The 14513-nt window shown below is 41.7% G+C and overlaps 1 protein-coding gene across 1 annotated transcript in view; it reads right to left on the reverse strand.

Moving 5' to 3' along the window:
- Positions 1-7725: 7725 nt before the first annotated feature.
- Positions 7726-14513, reverse strand: part of LOC142251749 (uncharacterized) — a 42821-nt gene continuing 36033 nt past the window's right edge. The window contains exons 6-7 of the mRNA XM_075324799.1: positions 11928-12022; positions 7726-9020 (exon numbers count right to left, since the gene is read on the reverse strand). Of these exons, the coding sequence (XP_075180914.1) occupies positions 8574-9020; positions 11928-12022 (542 nt within the window). The 3' untranslated portion in view covers positions 7726-8573. The remainder of the gene's footprint in view (positions 9021-11927; positions 12023-14513) is intronic.

The following is a 14513-nucleotide window of genomic DNA, read 5'->3' on the forward strand; positions in this document are numbered from 1 at the left end:
TATAAGGGCTTATTTTTTGCGGCACGAGTTGTACTTTTAAATGCAAGCAAGAGTTTTACCATATAGTGTACTAGAAAGCGGCAAACAAATCCCAAGTGCGGAAAAATTGCAAATAAAAAAGTATGATCGCATAATTGTTTTTGGGATATTTTATTCACCGCATTCACTATATAGTAAAACGGATGTATCAGTGTGGTGCCTCAGGTTGGTGTGAGTTCGTAGACACCAAAGATGTATAGGTTTACTTTTATCTAAGGGGGTAAAAATTATCACAAGTTTGTCCAAAAAAAGTGGCACATTTTTTGCGCCACATGACAAAACCCGTAGCGTTCTCATTTTTTGGGATATGTGGCTCAGTGATGGCTTATTCTTTGCATCTCGAGCTGATGTTTCTAATGGTATTTTTGCGCAGATGCTACGTTTTGATCACCTGTTATTGCATTTTGTGCAATATTTGTGGCGATCAAAAAAACTAATTTTGGAATTTGGATTTTTTTTGCGGCTATGCCATTTACCGATCACCTTAATTAATTTTATATTTTGATAGATTGGGCATTTCTGAATGCGGCGATACCAAATATGTGTATATTTTTATTTGTTTATCCCTTTAATATTCACTGGGGCCAATGGGGGGTGATTTGAACTTTTAGGCTTTTTTATTTTTTTTTAATTTTTTAAAACTTTTTTTTTCCTTTTTTAATTTTTCTAGTCCCTTAGGGGGCTATAAGTATCAGAAGTCTGATTGCTTGCTCATTTCTGTAGATCACAGCTGCACAGCTGAGATCTGCTGAAATGATGCTCTTCACTTACAGGGAGCGCTCTCCCGGCAGTAAGAGGAAGTGACTCATGATAGCTGCAAGAGTCATCACATGACCCTGTGCTACCATGGCAACTATCGACTCCACGTGATCATGTCACGGGACTTCTGATGGCGGTGGGTGAGTGAGCGCTTACTGTGCCAGGCATGTACATTGTTACAGTTTAACAGCACAATGTGAGGGGTTAGCAGGTGCGGGTGGATCGTGGATCCACTCGTGCCTGAGAGGAATACATGTCTGTTCAAATCAGCTGACATGTGCAGGGATCACCGCCGGCTCACTGTGGCAGCTGGCGGGGATTACCCTGACACGATCCATGACATACCCAGTACATCATGTGTCATGAAGAGGTTAATGTCCAATTTGTATTTTTTTATTATTTTGTGTTGTTCCAATATTCACAAACAAAATAAACCTATGTATAACAAAACACGTGTAATTGCAATAATTTTCTGTGGGAAATATTTAACTATCTGGAACAAAGTTGCAAACACTTTCAACCCTAATTGTATAAATGAGGACAGCCTACATGTGACCAAGCTATGGATTCACAGAGAAGAGCAGTTCACTGTTAATTTTGAACTTGTTACTGAGATAACTTCTTTTTTCACTTCCATTCACTTCATTAATAATTCTCAAGATGATGTAGCACAGCCCATTTCACTTTTTCTATTGTTCCGACCAAGTGTCGTCGCCTCAGACAGATGAATTTTCTCATCTCAACCAAGAAATATTAAGATAGGAAAACTCATTTATATGATTTGTTGCAAAAAAAACAACCCCTGTTTGAATAGACTGTGAAAAAAGGAACTTACTTGGTGCTGAACTTGCAGATTCAGTTGTTGCAGAATTTGATATGTTGGGACTGGTAGATGCAGTTCTTGTAGAAGCTTGAGTAGTGGTGAGAATTGAAGTAAGGCGGGAGTCACACTTGCGAGTGACTCGTGAAAGTCTCGCATCGCATCACCCGGTACGGCCGCACACTCTCCAGACTGGAGCGACTCAGCTTCATAGAAATACATGCAGCCGACCCGCTCCTATCAGGAGTGTATGAGGCCGTAATGGGGCTCCACATCATATGTATCACATAAGAAGACAAAAGAATTATATACACCACCCCATAGGTGGAGAACGTATTTCAATTTTGCTTCACGTAAGAAGCAGTTTGGCTGCAGCTTCACTTTCTTCATGTTTGCGTGTTTACAGGGTGTTTCCATGGAAGAGGAATTCACTAATTGGAGAATCTAGCAAGCCATGAATAATTGATGCAGCCTTGTTTTGTTACTTAATTATATGTTACAGATTGTATCGGAGTATTCAGAGGAAGCGCTATAATAATAAGAGCAGAACATCAGTCAGGTAGGATATGCAGCCTCCGAATTTGTGGGATTTTACGTTTTGCAAGAGTTTTGGTCTCTTGAGGTGCAGATATGGGTTCTGGTCTGCTACTATCTGGTCCATCCCAGGGGACTGGTGTTCACTTTTATTGTCAGAAAACAATATTTATCCTCTAGGACCCGTTGCATGGATAGTCTCTAATTCCTAGAATATGGGGCTATTCTTGCTCGATAACATGTCTCATCACTATGAACATGTTGGTGAACAGGTCCTTCCACCCATCGTGTTCATAATGATAAAAGATTTAATTGAGCAGCAGCAAAATGCCTCGGAATCATACAGATCTCTTACCAGTTTATAGATCTCTTATACTTCATGTGGCTGATATACTTCAATCCAAATGACTGTACAATCCTTTTTGAAAGTCCTTCTCGCTTATATTTCAATGAGCGTTTGTCCTATTTCAGTCCTTAACATGCTATTTTTTATGCAGGATTTCATAGGTATCTTAATTTGGATTTTCAGAGAGATTACATCAGGTTTAAGAGATCCAATTAATGTATGAAGATTGTATTATGACGTTTGATGACAATTTTAAGAGGCGGGGAAATAACCTTCAAGGAGCACATGCTGCCCGCTAAAACTATAGATGATATCAGACATTTCCCAAAATATTTTTCTTTAAAAGATGAAAACCTAATAATTGTGGGATGTAATATATATATATATATATATATATATATATATATATATATTCTTTTTTGTTTCTTTTCATGGCTTTTCTAATAGTTTTGCTCGTTTGGTAAATTTTTTTGCTTAAATAGAACTATGACTAAGGCGTAGGCGAAACGTGTCGGTTCCTCTTTCATCATGGTTTCAGTGTTTTACTCTTGTTATACATATTTTTACTGATTAAATAAATATTAAATTTTACTACTGTAATTTTTTTCATTGTGGAATGTTCCTCTATCCCTGAATTCTTCATTTTGTTTTGTGTCTACAATACCTCGTCAAGGGATTTTTCCATGCTGACTGAGAGGACCAAGATACAATATGGTGGAAGTGATGAGCTGATTCATAAAATCCCTTTTTTTCTGACTTGTTTAATTTTTTTCCCCATAATTAAACCTAAGAGTCCCAAAAATTGCTTGATTTCCAGTGAATATTTTTTTTTCATTAATTGACTGACATACAATAATGTTTCTTTGCATCCTAATAATAAAATTCTATGGCGTTTTTAGTTAGAAGGAAGGGTCATCTCAACAAACCTCACAATAAATGCTCACCTTAGTTCAGAGACAAAATATAAATAATAAATCTCCCCCCATTCTAAAATGTTTTAGCCGCTAAAATTCAGAATGGAGGACTACCCACCACCGGCGCAAGTATTGCCTTCGTTTTCCTAAATTATGAATTGTAATTTTATTTTCAAGGATTACCAATTTGGGGAAAATTCTTACTTTATTAATAAATAATTATTTTTTTTAAATATGTGTTTGAAATATTGACAATATTTTTAATTAATTTTATAGATTGTATATCATCTTAGGAATTTTATTTTATTTTTTATTTTTATTTATTGTCAGCCTCTAATTTTAAAAATTGATTTACAGAAAAATCTAAAAATAAAAATTTGTCATCGTCTTTATTGCTTATATATAATCTAAAAATAAAAAATTCCATCATTTTTATTGCTTATAGTATTTCTTTCATAAGTGTTTGTTAAATAATTTCTAAATCTATTTTGAAGCCTATTAATATTATTAAATTGGATCTTAAATAATTGTAATGCCAGCAATTTAGATTTAGTTGATAATACCAAAGTAAATGTCGTAACAAAACTAATTTTTTAAGCAATTTTACTAATTCAAATGGTTTTAAGAATTTATATCACCATCAAAAAATGTCCTTTATATTTCAATTTATTGTTAGCTTCAACATTTTAAGAATGTATTATCAAAAAAATCTATAATAAAAAGTTCCATCATCTTTATTGCTTAAATTATTTATTTCTAATTTTTGTCAAATCAGATCTAAATCTTATCTTTGTCCATTCATGTAATTATATTATATCTTAATTTATTATAACGCCAGCGTCTTAGATTTAGTTGATAAAACCAAAGATACTATAATGCCGAAAATAATTTTTTAAGCTATTTTATTAATTAAAATGATTTATAGTGAATGAGAATATATCTAAAATGAATCCAACTGGTATGGTACTTACCTTTTAGTAATAAGAGGAACAAGAGAAAAAGGATGGATGGACCAGGATGGAATGTATATTGGGACCAGAATGACATATAGGGCCAGGATGGAAGACATATGGGGACCAGGATGGGGAGATTTGGAGCCCAGGATGGGGGACATATGGGGACCAGGATAGGAGAGATATGGGAACAGGATGGTAACATATGGGCACCAGGATGGAGATCATGCAGGAAGGTCCAAGGATGCGGACATTGTTACAGAAAGGAGCCAGGACAGAGGACCTAGGGGCCTAGGATGAGGAGATCATTACAGGAAGATGACAGGATGGAAGACATACTTGCTGTAAGAGGAGCAAAATGAGGAATATTCAATATTAAATTATAGTGGCAATTGGGGACATAATTACTGTAGTTGTCAATTAAGGGACACAATTAAGGGACAGGTGCTATGGTTGCTGCATATCAAAATGCTGATTATACAACGTGAATATTGCACAGAGGTACCTTAGGCTGGCCACAATAAATTACCACCCTAAACTGTGCAGTTTTAAAGTATTGGGGGAATCTGAGGGGGTCATAAAACCAGTCGGTATCTAGTGTGACCACCATTTGGTTCAGACAGTGCAAAACATCTCCCTTGCATAGAGTTGATAAGATTGTTGATTGTGGTTCTATGTCTCCCATCCTGACATATATACATCCTATCCTGTGCCCATCCAAGTATATACATCCCGCATCTTTGTTTATATGTCTCCATCCTGGTATCATTCTGGTATATATGCCCCCATCCTGCTCCTATCCTGGAATATATGTGTTCCCCGCTCCAACAATGCATGGCATCCTCTTCTGCATCTCAAGACGTCCCTGCCATGTACCACCAGTAACTTGTAATTTTCAGAAGCGTCATTTATAGATTCATTTGCCTGCATAATCCCCCAAAAAATCCCCATTTACAAACCTAAAAATGTAGCAGAACCTTCCTCAGAAAACCATTCATACCCTCATTGATAGCAGATGAGATTGTAAGTGCAGGGATTTCAGCATGGGTGTCATACTTCATACTGAGAGAATCTAGAAGTTATGATTAAATTACTTGCATTTTTTGGCATTTACAGTCAGTAAAATGTCTCTATCCTGTGATTTCCATTATTCACCATCTTTAACGTCTTGATGTTGAAATTTCAATGCTGCAGAGCATATATACTTTATTACGTCTTAGGGCTCATTCATGTGTCTTTTTTTTCAAGTAAATGATATCATTTTGTGTCATTTTGTGAAAATTTGTAACGATTTTTCTCATTCCGTCAAATATCACTAACATATGAATGGCCTTGTTTTCTATTATATTGTAATGCTCATACTGGCATACCCAGCTGTTCTGCCCCCTCCCCCAGTGGGGATGTCGGCACTCTCAACTGCCTGGCTGCCCTGTGGTGGCTTCTCCATCCCCGATCCATGCTGCTGCCTCCCAGGGCTTGCGCACGCCGCACAGGCCTTCTGGGAATACCCGTAGGGTATGTGAGCGGGACACGCCCTTCTTTTTAAAGAGCCAGTATGCACTGTCCTAGAAGTGACCTCTCTGCTCGGTTGAAAGGCTGCACGTTTTCAAGGCACCTTTCCCTGAAGGGAAGAGCCTGGGCAATAAGTTCCTAATGAAGCTAGTCCTCTTTGTGCTGCTGCTGTCATTGTACTGTGTTCTGCTGCTGATTCGTATATGTTTCAGTGCATTACCAGTCCTCTGCTGCTGCTGCTGCTACCATTCACACCTGCCAGCTACCATGTTATCCGCAGCTGCAAGTATCCATGCCAGCCATTGCTACCTTATCCATCCATCCATCCATCCATACTGGCCAAATCCACAACACCGACTGCTGCTGCTATTGCTACAACCAGAGACTGTATTGCATCTGTGGCACCAGCTGCCAGGGTACCGCTGATCCCCTGTGGCTGCCCTTTGCTGGCTGACTATCTTTGTGTGTACCTATTGCCACCTCCGGTGGTGGTAAGGAAAGGGTACTTTACATGCTGCGATATCGCTATCGATATCACTAGCGAGCGTACCCACCCCCGTCGGTTGTGCGTCACGGCAAATTCGCTGCCCGTGGTGCACAACATCGCTAGGACCCGTCACACATACTTACCTGCCTAGCGACGTCGCTGTGGCCGGTGAACTGCCTCCTTTCTAAGGGGGCAGTTCGTGCGGCATCACAGAGGTGTCACTAAGCAACCGCCCAATAGAAGCGGAGGGGCGGAGATGAGCGACCGTAACATCCCGCCCACCTACTTCCTTCCTCATTGCCGGCGGCCGCAGGTACGGTGATGTTCCTCGTTCCTGCGGTGTCACACATAGCGATGTGTGCTGCCTCAGGAATGACGAACAACCTGCGTCCTGCAACAGCAGCGATAATTGGGATTAGAACGATGTGTCATCGATCAACGATTAGGTGAGTAATTTTGATCGTTAATGGTCGTTCCTGCGTTTCACACGTTTTGGGTCAAAGAATCCCATTCTACAAATGCTACAAATAATTAAGTAAGACAACCACTAAAGCAGGCTTTACACACAGCGACATCGCTAGCGATGTCACTGGTGAAAGCACCCGCCCCCGTTGGTTGTGCGTCACGGGCAAATCGTTGCCCATGGCGCACAACATCGCTAACAGCCGTCACACGTACTTACCTGCCTAGCAACATCGCTGTGACCGGCGAACCGCCTCCTTTCTAAGGGGGCGGTTTGTTCGGCATCACAGCGGCGTCACTAAGTGGCCGCCCAATAGCAGAGGAGGGGCGGAGATGAGTGTCCGGAACATGCCGCCCACCTCCTTCCTTCCTCATTGCCGGTGGATGCAGGTAAGGAAATGTTCATCGTTCCTTTGGTGTCACACATATTGATGTGTGACGCCGCAGGAACGACGAACAACCAGTGGCATGCACCACCAACGATATTTTGAAAAGGAGCGACGTGTCAATGATTAATATTTTTTGACGTTTTTGCGATCGTTGATCATCGCTCCTTGGTGTCACACTTTGCGATGTTGCTAACGGCGCCGGATGTGCGTCACCAATGACGTGACCCCGACGATATATCGTTAGCGATGTCGCAGCGTGTAAAGCACCCTGAAGACTCAGCGGCCGGTCCAGTTCTCTCCTTCAGGCAAGTTTTTGTAGCTTTGGCCCAGTGGACCCACTAATCCTGTGCTTGCCCCACGAGCATCATATATATGTATGAGTGCTATCAGCAAAAAAACAGATAACACTCATACTCACATACAGTAGTTGACATGTAAGTGATCCTTTATTGTAATTTTAGCTGTCCATTAAATGAACGTCACATTCAGAAATAAAAAAATGAACTTAAGTTGCATTGAAATTCTTGTTTAATATAAGCATTCAGTAAGTGAAATAAATATATAAATCAAATCTACATAATGATGTCGTAGTATAAAAAAATAATGAAATACATTCTGATATATACTATATCAAGTAAACATTATATGAAGCATTTTTGTGAATATGAATAAGGAAATTATACACAGATAGGAGCCAGCCCTGCTTGTTCATATAGTAAATTATATGGCAGAAAAAAATAAGTATCAGGGCAGGCAAAAGGTGTCAAAATGGCAGATAACTATTTTTTGTAAACTATTTATAGGTGTACTCCCATTTTGTTTAATTATTGCATAAATTAAATTTACATCATGGGAACATCTGTTTATTGGTGATCTACCATAAAAACTTGACGTTTGGTAAATATGAAATATATGTAATGTATTAGCTCATTTTCATATGGGGTGTTACCCTTTATAATGCTCCAGTTGTTCTAAATGTCGTTCCTTAGTAGAAACAGAACATAAATTTGCCAAAAATTTGATTTTGAGAGAGAAAATCCATCTTTAGTCCTTCATCTTGTCTTGGACACATCTGGTGCCATTTGTTAGACATTTCGGTGCTTTGGTTACGTAGCTCATCCTGTTGCACTACTACAGTACTATGGTAATATATGGTAATCATTTGGAGCTGGAAAGTTATTCTCCAAATCATGAAATCATTAAGTCTTTCCCAATATTGAACCTCAGCAGAAGGGGCAACAGTCATCCAAACATCCATTGGAAAATTTCCAAATTGGATGAGAGTACCATGGTGCTCATCCCTGAAAATAAGTACAAGTGGAACATAAATCTAAATATTTATGAAAATGATTTTGTGCTTATACTCTGTGTCCTCGTCCTTCTTCAACGGTGGGATTGGTAGACCCATTGAAGGGGTTAATAATGCCATGACTTGAGTGGTGATGGTGAGGGTGGTGATGGTGTAGTGAATGCCGTTCTCTTCCATGGTGCTCATGTCGTGGTGGTGAATGCCGTTCTCTTCTATGATGCTCATGTCGTGGTGGTGAATGATGTTCTCTTACATGGTGCTCATGTTCATGTCGTGGTGGATGTGAATGTCTTGGTGGATTTGGGTGATGATGAGGTTCTGGATGAAAGTGTGTGGGCTGAGGATTATTGTTATAAAAGGTATTGTGGGGATAGTATGTTGTGTAGGTGGAGGCACCAGGCAGAGCGCTTGTGGTACCTGGGAGAGCGCTAGCGACACCAGGACCAACCCCTGAGCTTATAGCCAGAAAACCAGAAGGGTATATTGAAGAACAGACCTGCAAGAACAAAAGTCAAAGTCAGATCATTAATATATTTCACAAGACACTCCCAAGTAATAGTAGTGTTACCAAATTTTTAGACAAGTCTTTACTATCATAGGTACATTTTCTACTAATCACGATACATTTTAGATACTTTTTGTTATTTTTTCAAAATGCACAAGGTCCATCAAAGCAAAACAATGCCGAAAAGCTGAAGGTTTCTGATTCTTATTAACGACCATTCAGTTAACTTCAAACTTTAAAGGAGTTGTCTTGTCCCATGATCGCAGCCTTCTCCTCATGTCCTGTTAATTCCATGTCTTAGGTCTTCTATTTTTGAGGAAGAGTGGACATATCTCTCTTTATACTTAAGACAAACACACCATGGATAACATGATTCACCAATGACTCTAATCACAATATACTACATTTCACCTATAGAGGTTTTTGAATGGCTAATTGTTACTTCTAAAACAGGAAGGCGACAGAGCACCGAAACGCGTTGTCTTTGTAATCTGCCACCTATATAGTCAGTATTAAATTTCCTGTGCATAGTGCTAATTTTTAATGGTTGAATAACAGCTATTTTTTATTATATCCGGAGGATCTCCAGCTGGACTATTTTTTCTTTCTCTTTGGATTCCTATGTGCAGTAGGCAGCCGTGAGTCCCTTCTTGGATCCTGGATGCACAGGAGGAGGTTTATCCGGGCACACTGTGAGCACTTCCATGTATCTTATTTTTTTATATATTGCACACAATATGCACATATTTATTTTCTTTATGGTCTTGACGGTAATGATGTGGACAAGAAACAATACAGCACCAAAGTCAATAATAATTGGAGCCATGAGAGAAAAATAATTTTCTTGGTTATAAAAGGGATGTGAAGATTTTTTCAAGATGTTCTCATGTATAATAGTGAGTATATGAGCATTCGGGGAACATAAGGGGGTTATTATCCTATTTTCGGTTAATCTACGGTAAAGTAGGAAGTAATACCCTATAGGGCGCATAATTAATGATGAACTCTTCCAAATTGTTCCTTATTGTGCTTTAATATCGTGAGGAATTATATCAGGAGCTTTCTCAGAGCTGAAAGTGCAGGGGATGAGTGGAGCTGATGGAAGAGGACATTGCATGCCATGGAGGAGTAAGGACGTGGAGTGAGGGAGATACTTGGAGGATCGGAGGGGAATTTGTGGCAGGGGGACAGGTGAATGGGGAGGATTATTTTTCTTATTTTTTTCCATCCTCCCATCCCACAAATTGACTGGCAAGCCATCATTTTATTGGATTTGTGCTAAGCAGATAAAAAAAATGGATTTGTTGAATGTGAATTATTTTTGGGATAATTTGAAGTTAATTCAGTGCGCCACAAAATCAATTTCCTCATCTTATTTTGGTAAAAAATTAACATTTTGTTTCATGGTGGTCAAAAAGGAGCCAATGCTTTAATACTTGGCAGTTGGTAGTTAGTTCACCTCCCCAGGCTCCAGCGATATTGGGTCATTCTTATTCTTTAGGTCAACACACACGGCGAGTAATACGGAGCGAGTGGAATGCAATAACAAACCACATTCCACTTGGACCAATATTACTCTATGGGGCAGCTTCCATGAGCGATTTTTTTTCTCAGCCATAATCGGACCAAGAAAACAGTTGCAGCATGCTGTGGGTGCAATGTGATCCTGTTTCACTCGCACCCATTCAAGTCTATGGAGGAGAGAGAAACATTGCATAGCACTTGCATTACAGCAGAGTACAATGCGATTCTCGCATCAGCCGGCAGCGGAGGAGATGGGAAGATAAATCCCTCCCCTCCACAGTGCCGGCCCTCCTCTCCGCAACTGTGGTCTGATGGCAGGATCGGACCACAGTTGTATGACACTCGCATGACACTCGGCTGCCGCTGCGAGCGGGTGCCGAGTGTCATGCGAGCACTCGCACTTATCCCCGTGTTGCCTCAGCCTTAGAGGAAGCTGAATGCATTGTGCACAACAATTCAGCTTCTCCACCCCTGATCATTTACAGTAGATCAGTGCCAGGAATAAAGGGAAAGGAAAATGCAGCAATAGCACGAATAGCTTATCATCAACTCTCTCAATGATGGGGCTGAGCACTTTATGATCCTTCTTGTTAATCTTTAAGAAACTTAGGGGTACTTTACACATTGCGACATCGCTACTGAAATATCGTCGGAGTCATGGTTGTTGTGATGCACATACGGCGCCGGTAGCGACATCGCAACGTGTAAATCCTAGGAGCGACGATGAACGAGTGCAAAACAGTCAAAAATCGTTGACCTGTGTTACGTCGTTCATTTCCATAATTTCTCTCCGGTTGCTGATTCGATGTTGTTTGTCGCTCCAGCGGCGTCACACATCGCTGTGTGTGAAGCCTCAGGACCGACAAACATCTCTTTACCTGCGTCCACCGGCTATGCGGAAGGAAGGAGGTGGGCAGGATGTTATGTCCCGCTCATCTCCGCCCCTCTGCTTCTATTGGCCGGCCGCTTAGTGACATCGTGGTGATGTCGCGGTGACGCCGAACGCACGTCCCCCTTGAAGGAGGGATTGTTCGGCGGTCACCGCGATGTCGCCGACCAGGTAAGTGCGTGTGAAGCTGCCGTAGCGATAATGTTCGCTACGGCGGTAGCAATCACAAGATATCGCATGTGCGACGAGGGCGGGTACTATCGCGCTGGACATCCCTAGCCGATGCTAGCGATGTCACAACATGTAAAGTACCCCTAACTGTAGATTACAAGACATACTTTCCTACCAAAAGTTTTTCTTGTGTAAAACTAGTGTAAACGTCCACCAAATATAATCATGGACATGTATATCATGGGACACATTTGAAGTTACGTTTTCTACATGGTAATAAATGTAATGTAAAGTCTAAATGAATTGACACTTACCCAAAATATACCAATTATCCCTAATATTAAGCCAGCTGCTACGCCGACCGAGATGAGAATCACTTTCCAGTATGGAAGTCCTCCAGAAGCGGCAACTATAAAACAAACATAACACAAATCATAAATTGTGATCACAACAGCTCGACGTGTTGGAAACAATTTTGTAAAAAATAAGTCAATATAAGAAATGAGTTATTATATATGTAAGGAAGCTGTTAAAAAAAATAATAAAACTGAAGTATACTAGTCAGCTATCACCCCATCACTGATTGGCAGTTTTCTGCCTATGCACTGGGTACATAAAAGCTGCCAAACAGTGATGGGGGCAGACAGTCATGAACATAGAGGACTGTCTAGAAGCTGGTTTAGTAGTCCTCTATTTATAATCTCCTTCTGATAAAAATGCGTTTTTATCAAAGTATGCAAGTGACACATCTCTGGAATCAGGGTCTGTGTCTCAATATTAAGTTGCTCTCAGATTAGGCAGCAAAAACTTCCCTTTAGGCTTGAAACACACATCCGTGAAACACGTGCGTGTTTGGTCCGTTTCCGTGTATACTGGAGACATGGCCAAACGTGCACCAATGTTACTATATCTCTGCGGTTACAATTGCGTTTTTGGTTATGTCCGTGAGTCCGTCTCCGTGATGCGTTTTTTGGTCCGTGTCTCACCAGTGGCCGCGGGTAACCTCAGTGACAGCAGCTGATCGCGCTACTCATCTCATTAGCTGCGTGGAGGTGACCGGAGCGGCGGTGTCTTCTGCTGCTCCTGTCACCTGCATGCAGCAGAGCTGGACGCGACGCTGGAGGTCCGTGGAGTACGCCGGACATGGAGGGTTTGTCGGGGTTAATAAATTGGTAATGAGGGAATTTGTTTGTGTTTTTTATTTCTAATAAAGGATTTTTCGGGCGTGTGTGTGTTTTTTTACTGTAACTTACAGATTAATCATGGAAGGTGTCTCCTAGACGCCTGACATGATTAATCTAGGACTTATTGGCAGCTATGGGCTGCCAATAACTCCTTATTACCCCGATTTGCCAACGCACCAGGGCAAATCGGGAAGAGCCGGGTACAGCCCCAGAACTGTCGCATATAATGTATGCGGCAATTCTGGGCGGCTACTGACTGATATTGTTAGGGTGGGGGGCCCCCCATAACGTGGAGCTCCCCATCCTGAGAATACCAGCCTTCAGCCGTATGGCTTTATCTGGCTCGTATTAAAATGGGGAGGGACCGCACGCCGTTTTTTTTAATTATTTATTTATTTATTTTACTGCACAGTATAGACACGCCCACCGGCTGCTGTGATTGGGTGCAGTGTGACACCTGTCACTCAGCGTGGTGGGCGTGTCTCACTGCAACCAATCATAGGCGCCGGTGGGCGGGTAAAGCAGGGAATACGAGATTGATTAATGGGCGGCCGGCTTTTTCAAATTAGAAAAAGCCGCCGGAACAGTGTGAACGTCGTGCAGCGCCGGTGATCGGGGAACGGTGAGTATGAGAGAGGGGGGGACACTTCAGTCACTCGGGGGATTAGTGGTCACCGGTGAATCCTTCACAGGTGACCGCTAATCAGTACACGGCACACAGACAGAGCCGCGGCATGACAATGAAGTCGGGTGAAGTTCACCCGAGTTCATTCTCATCCCGCTACTCTGTCTTCCGACATGTAGTAACGACATTTTGCATCACACACGTACATTTCACACGGACAACACATACACATGTCAGTTATTTCACTCACGCACACACGGACATTCCACACGCACATACGGCTAGCATACGGGATACACACGCAGGCCACACATACCATAAAAACGGACCTAAAAAACGGAAAACGGACCCGAAAAACGGCCCGTTTTACACGGACGTGGTTTTCACGGATGTGTGGCGGAGCCCTTAATTCCCTTTAAGATTCCATTTAATGTATAGATCAGTGGATCTATTATATGAGCCAGCCATTTCGCTCAGTAGACGAAACGTCAATCTTTGAAAATGTTTTCAATGTTTTATGAAAGTAAAATTTAATGGTCTTACAAGAGTCAATTCTAAGGTGGGCTTTGCACGTTGCGACATCGCAAGCCGATGCTGCGATGTCGCACGCGATAGTCCCCGCCCCCGTCGCAGGTACGATATCGTCTGATAGCTGGCGTAGCGAAAATTATCGCTACACCAGTTTCACATGCACTCACCTGCCCTGCGACCATCGCTCTGGCCGGCGACCCGCCCCCTTAGGAAGCCCCCATAGCGATGTCACACGGCAGGCGGCCAATAGCAGCGGAGGGGCGGAGATGAGCAGGATGTAAACATCCCGCCCACCTCCGTCCTTCCGCATAGCCGCCGGCGGCAGGTAAGGAGATGTTCCTTGCTCCTGCGGCTTCATACACAGCGATGTGTGCTGCCGCAGGAACAAGGAACAACATCGTACCTGTCATGGCACCAGCATTATGGAAATGTTGGTGAATGCAACGATGATACGATAACGACGTTTTTGCGCTCGTTCATCGTATCATCTAGCATTTACACAGTACGATGTCGAAAGTGACACCAGATGTGCATCACTTTCGATTTGACCCCACCGACAT

The sequence above is a fragment of the Anomaloglossus baeobatrachus genome, chromosome 9, assembly GCF_048569485.1.
Source record: "Anomaloglossus baeobatrachus isolate aAnoBae1 chromosome 9, aAnoBae1.hap1, whole genome shotgun sequence".
NCBI lineage: Eukaryota > Metazoa > Chordata > Amphibia > Anura > Aromobatidae > Anomaloglossus > Anomaloglossus baeobatrachus.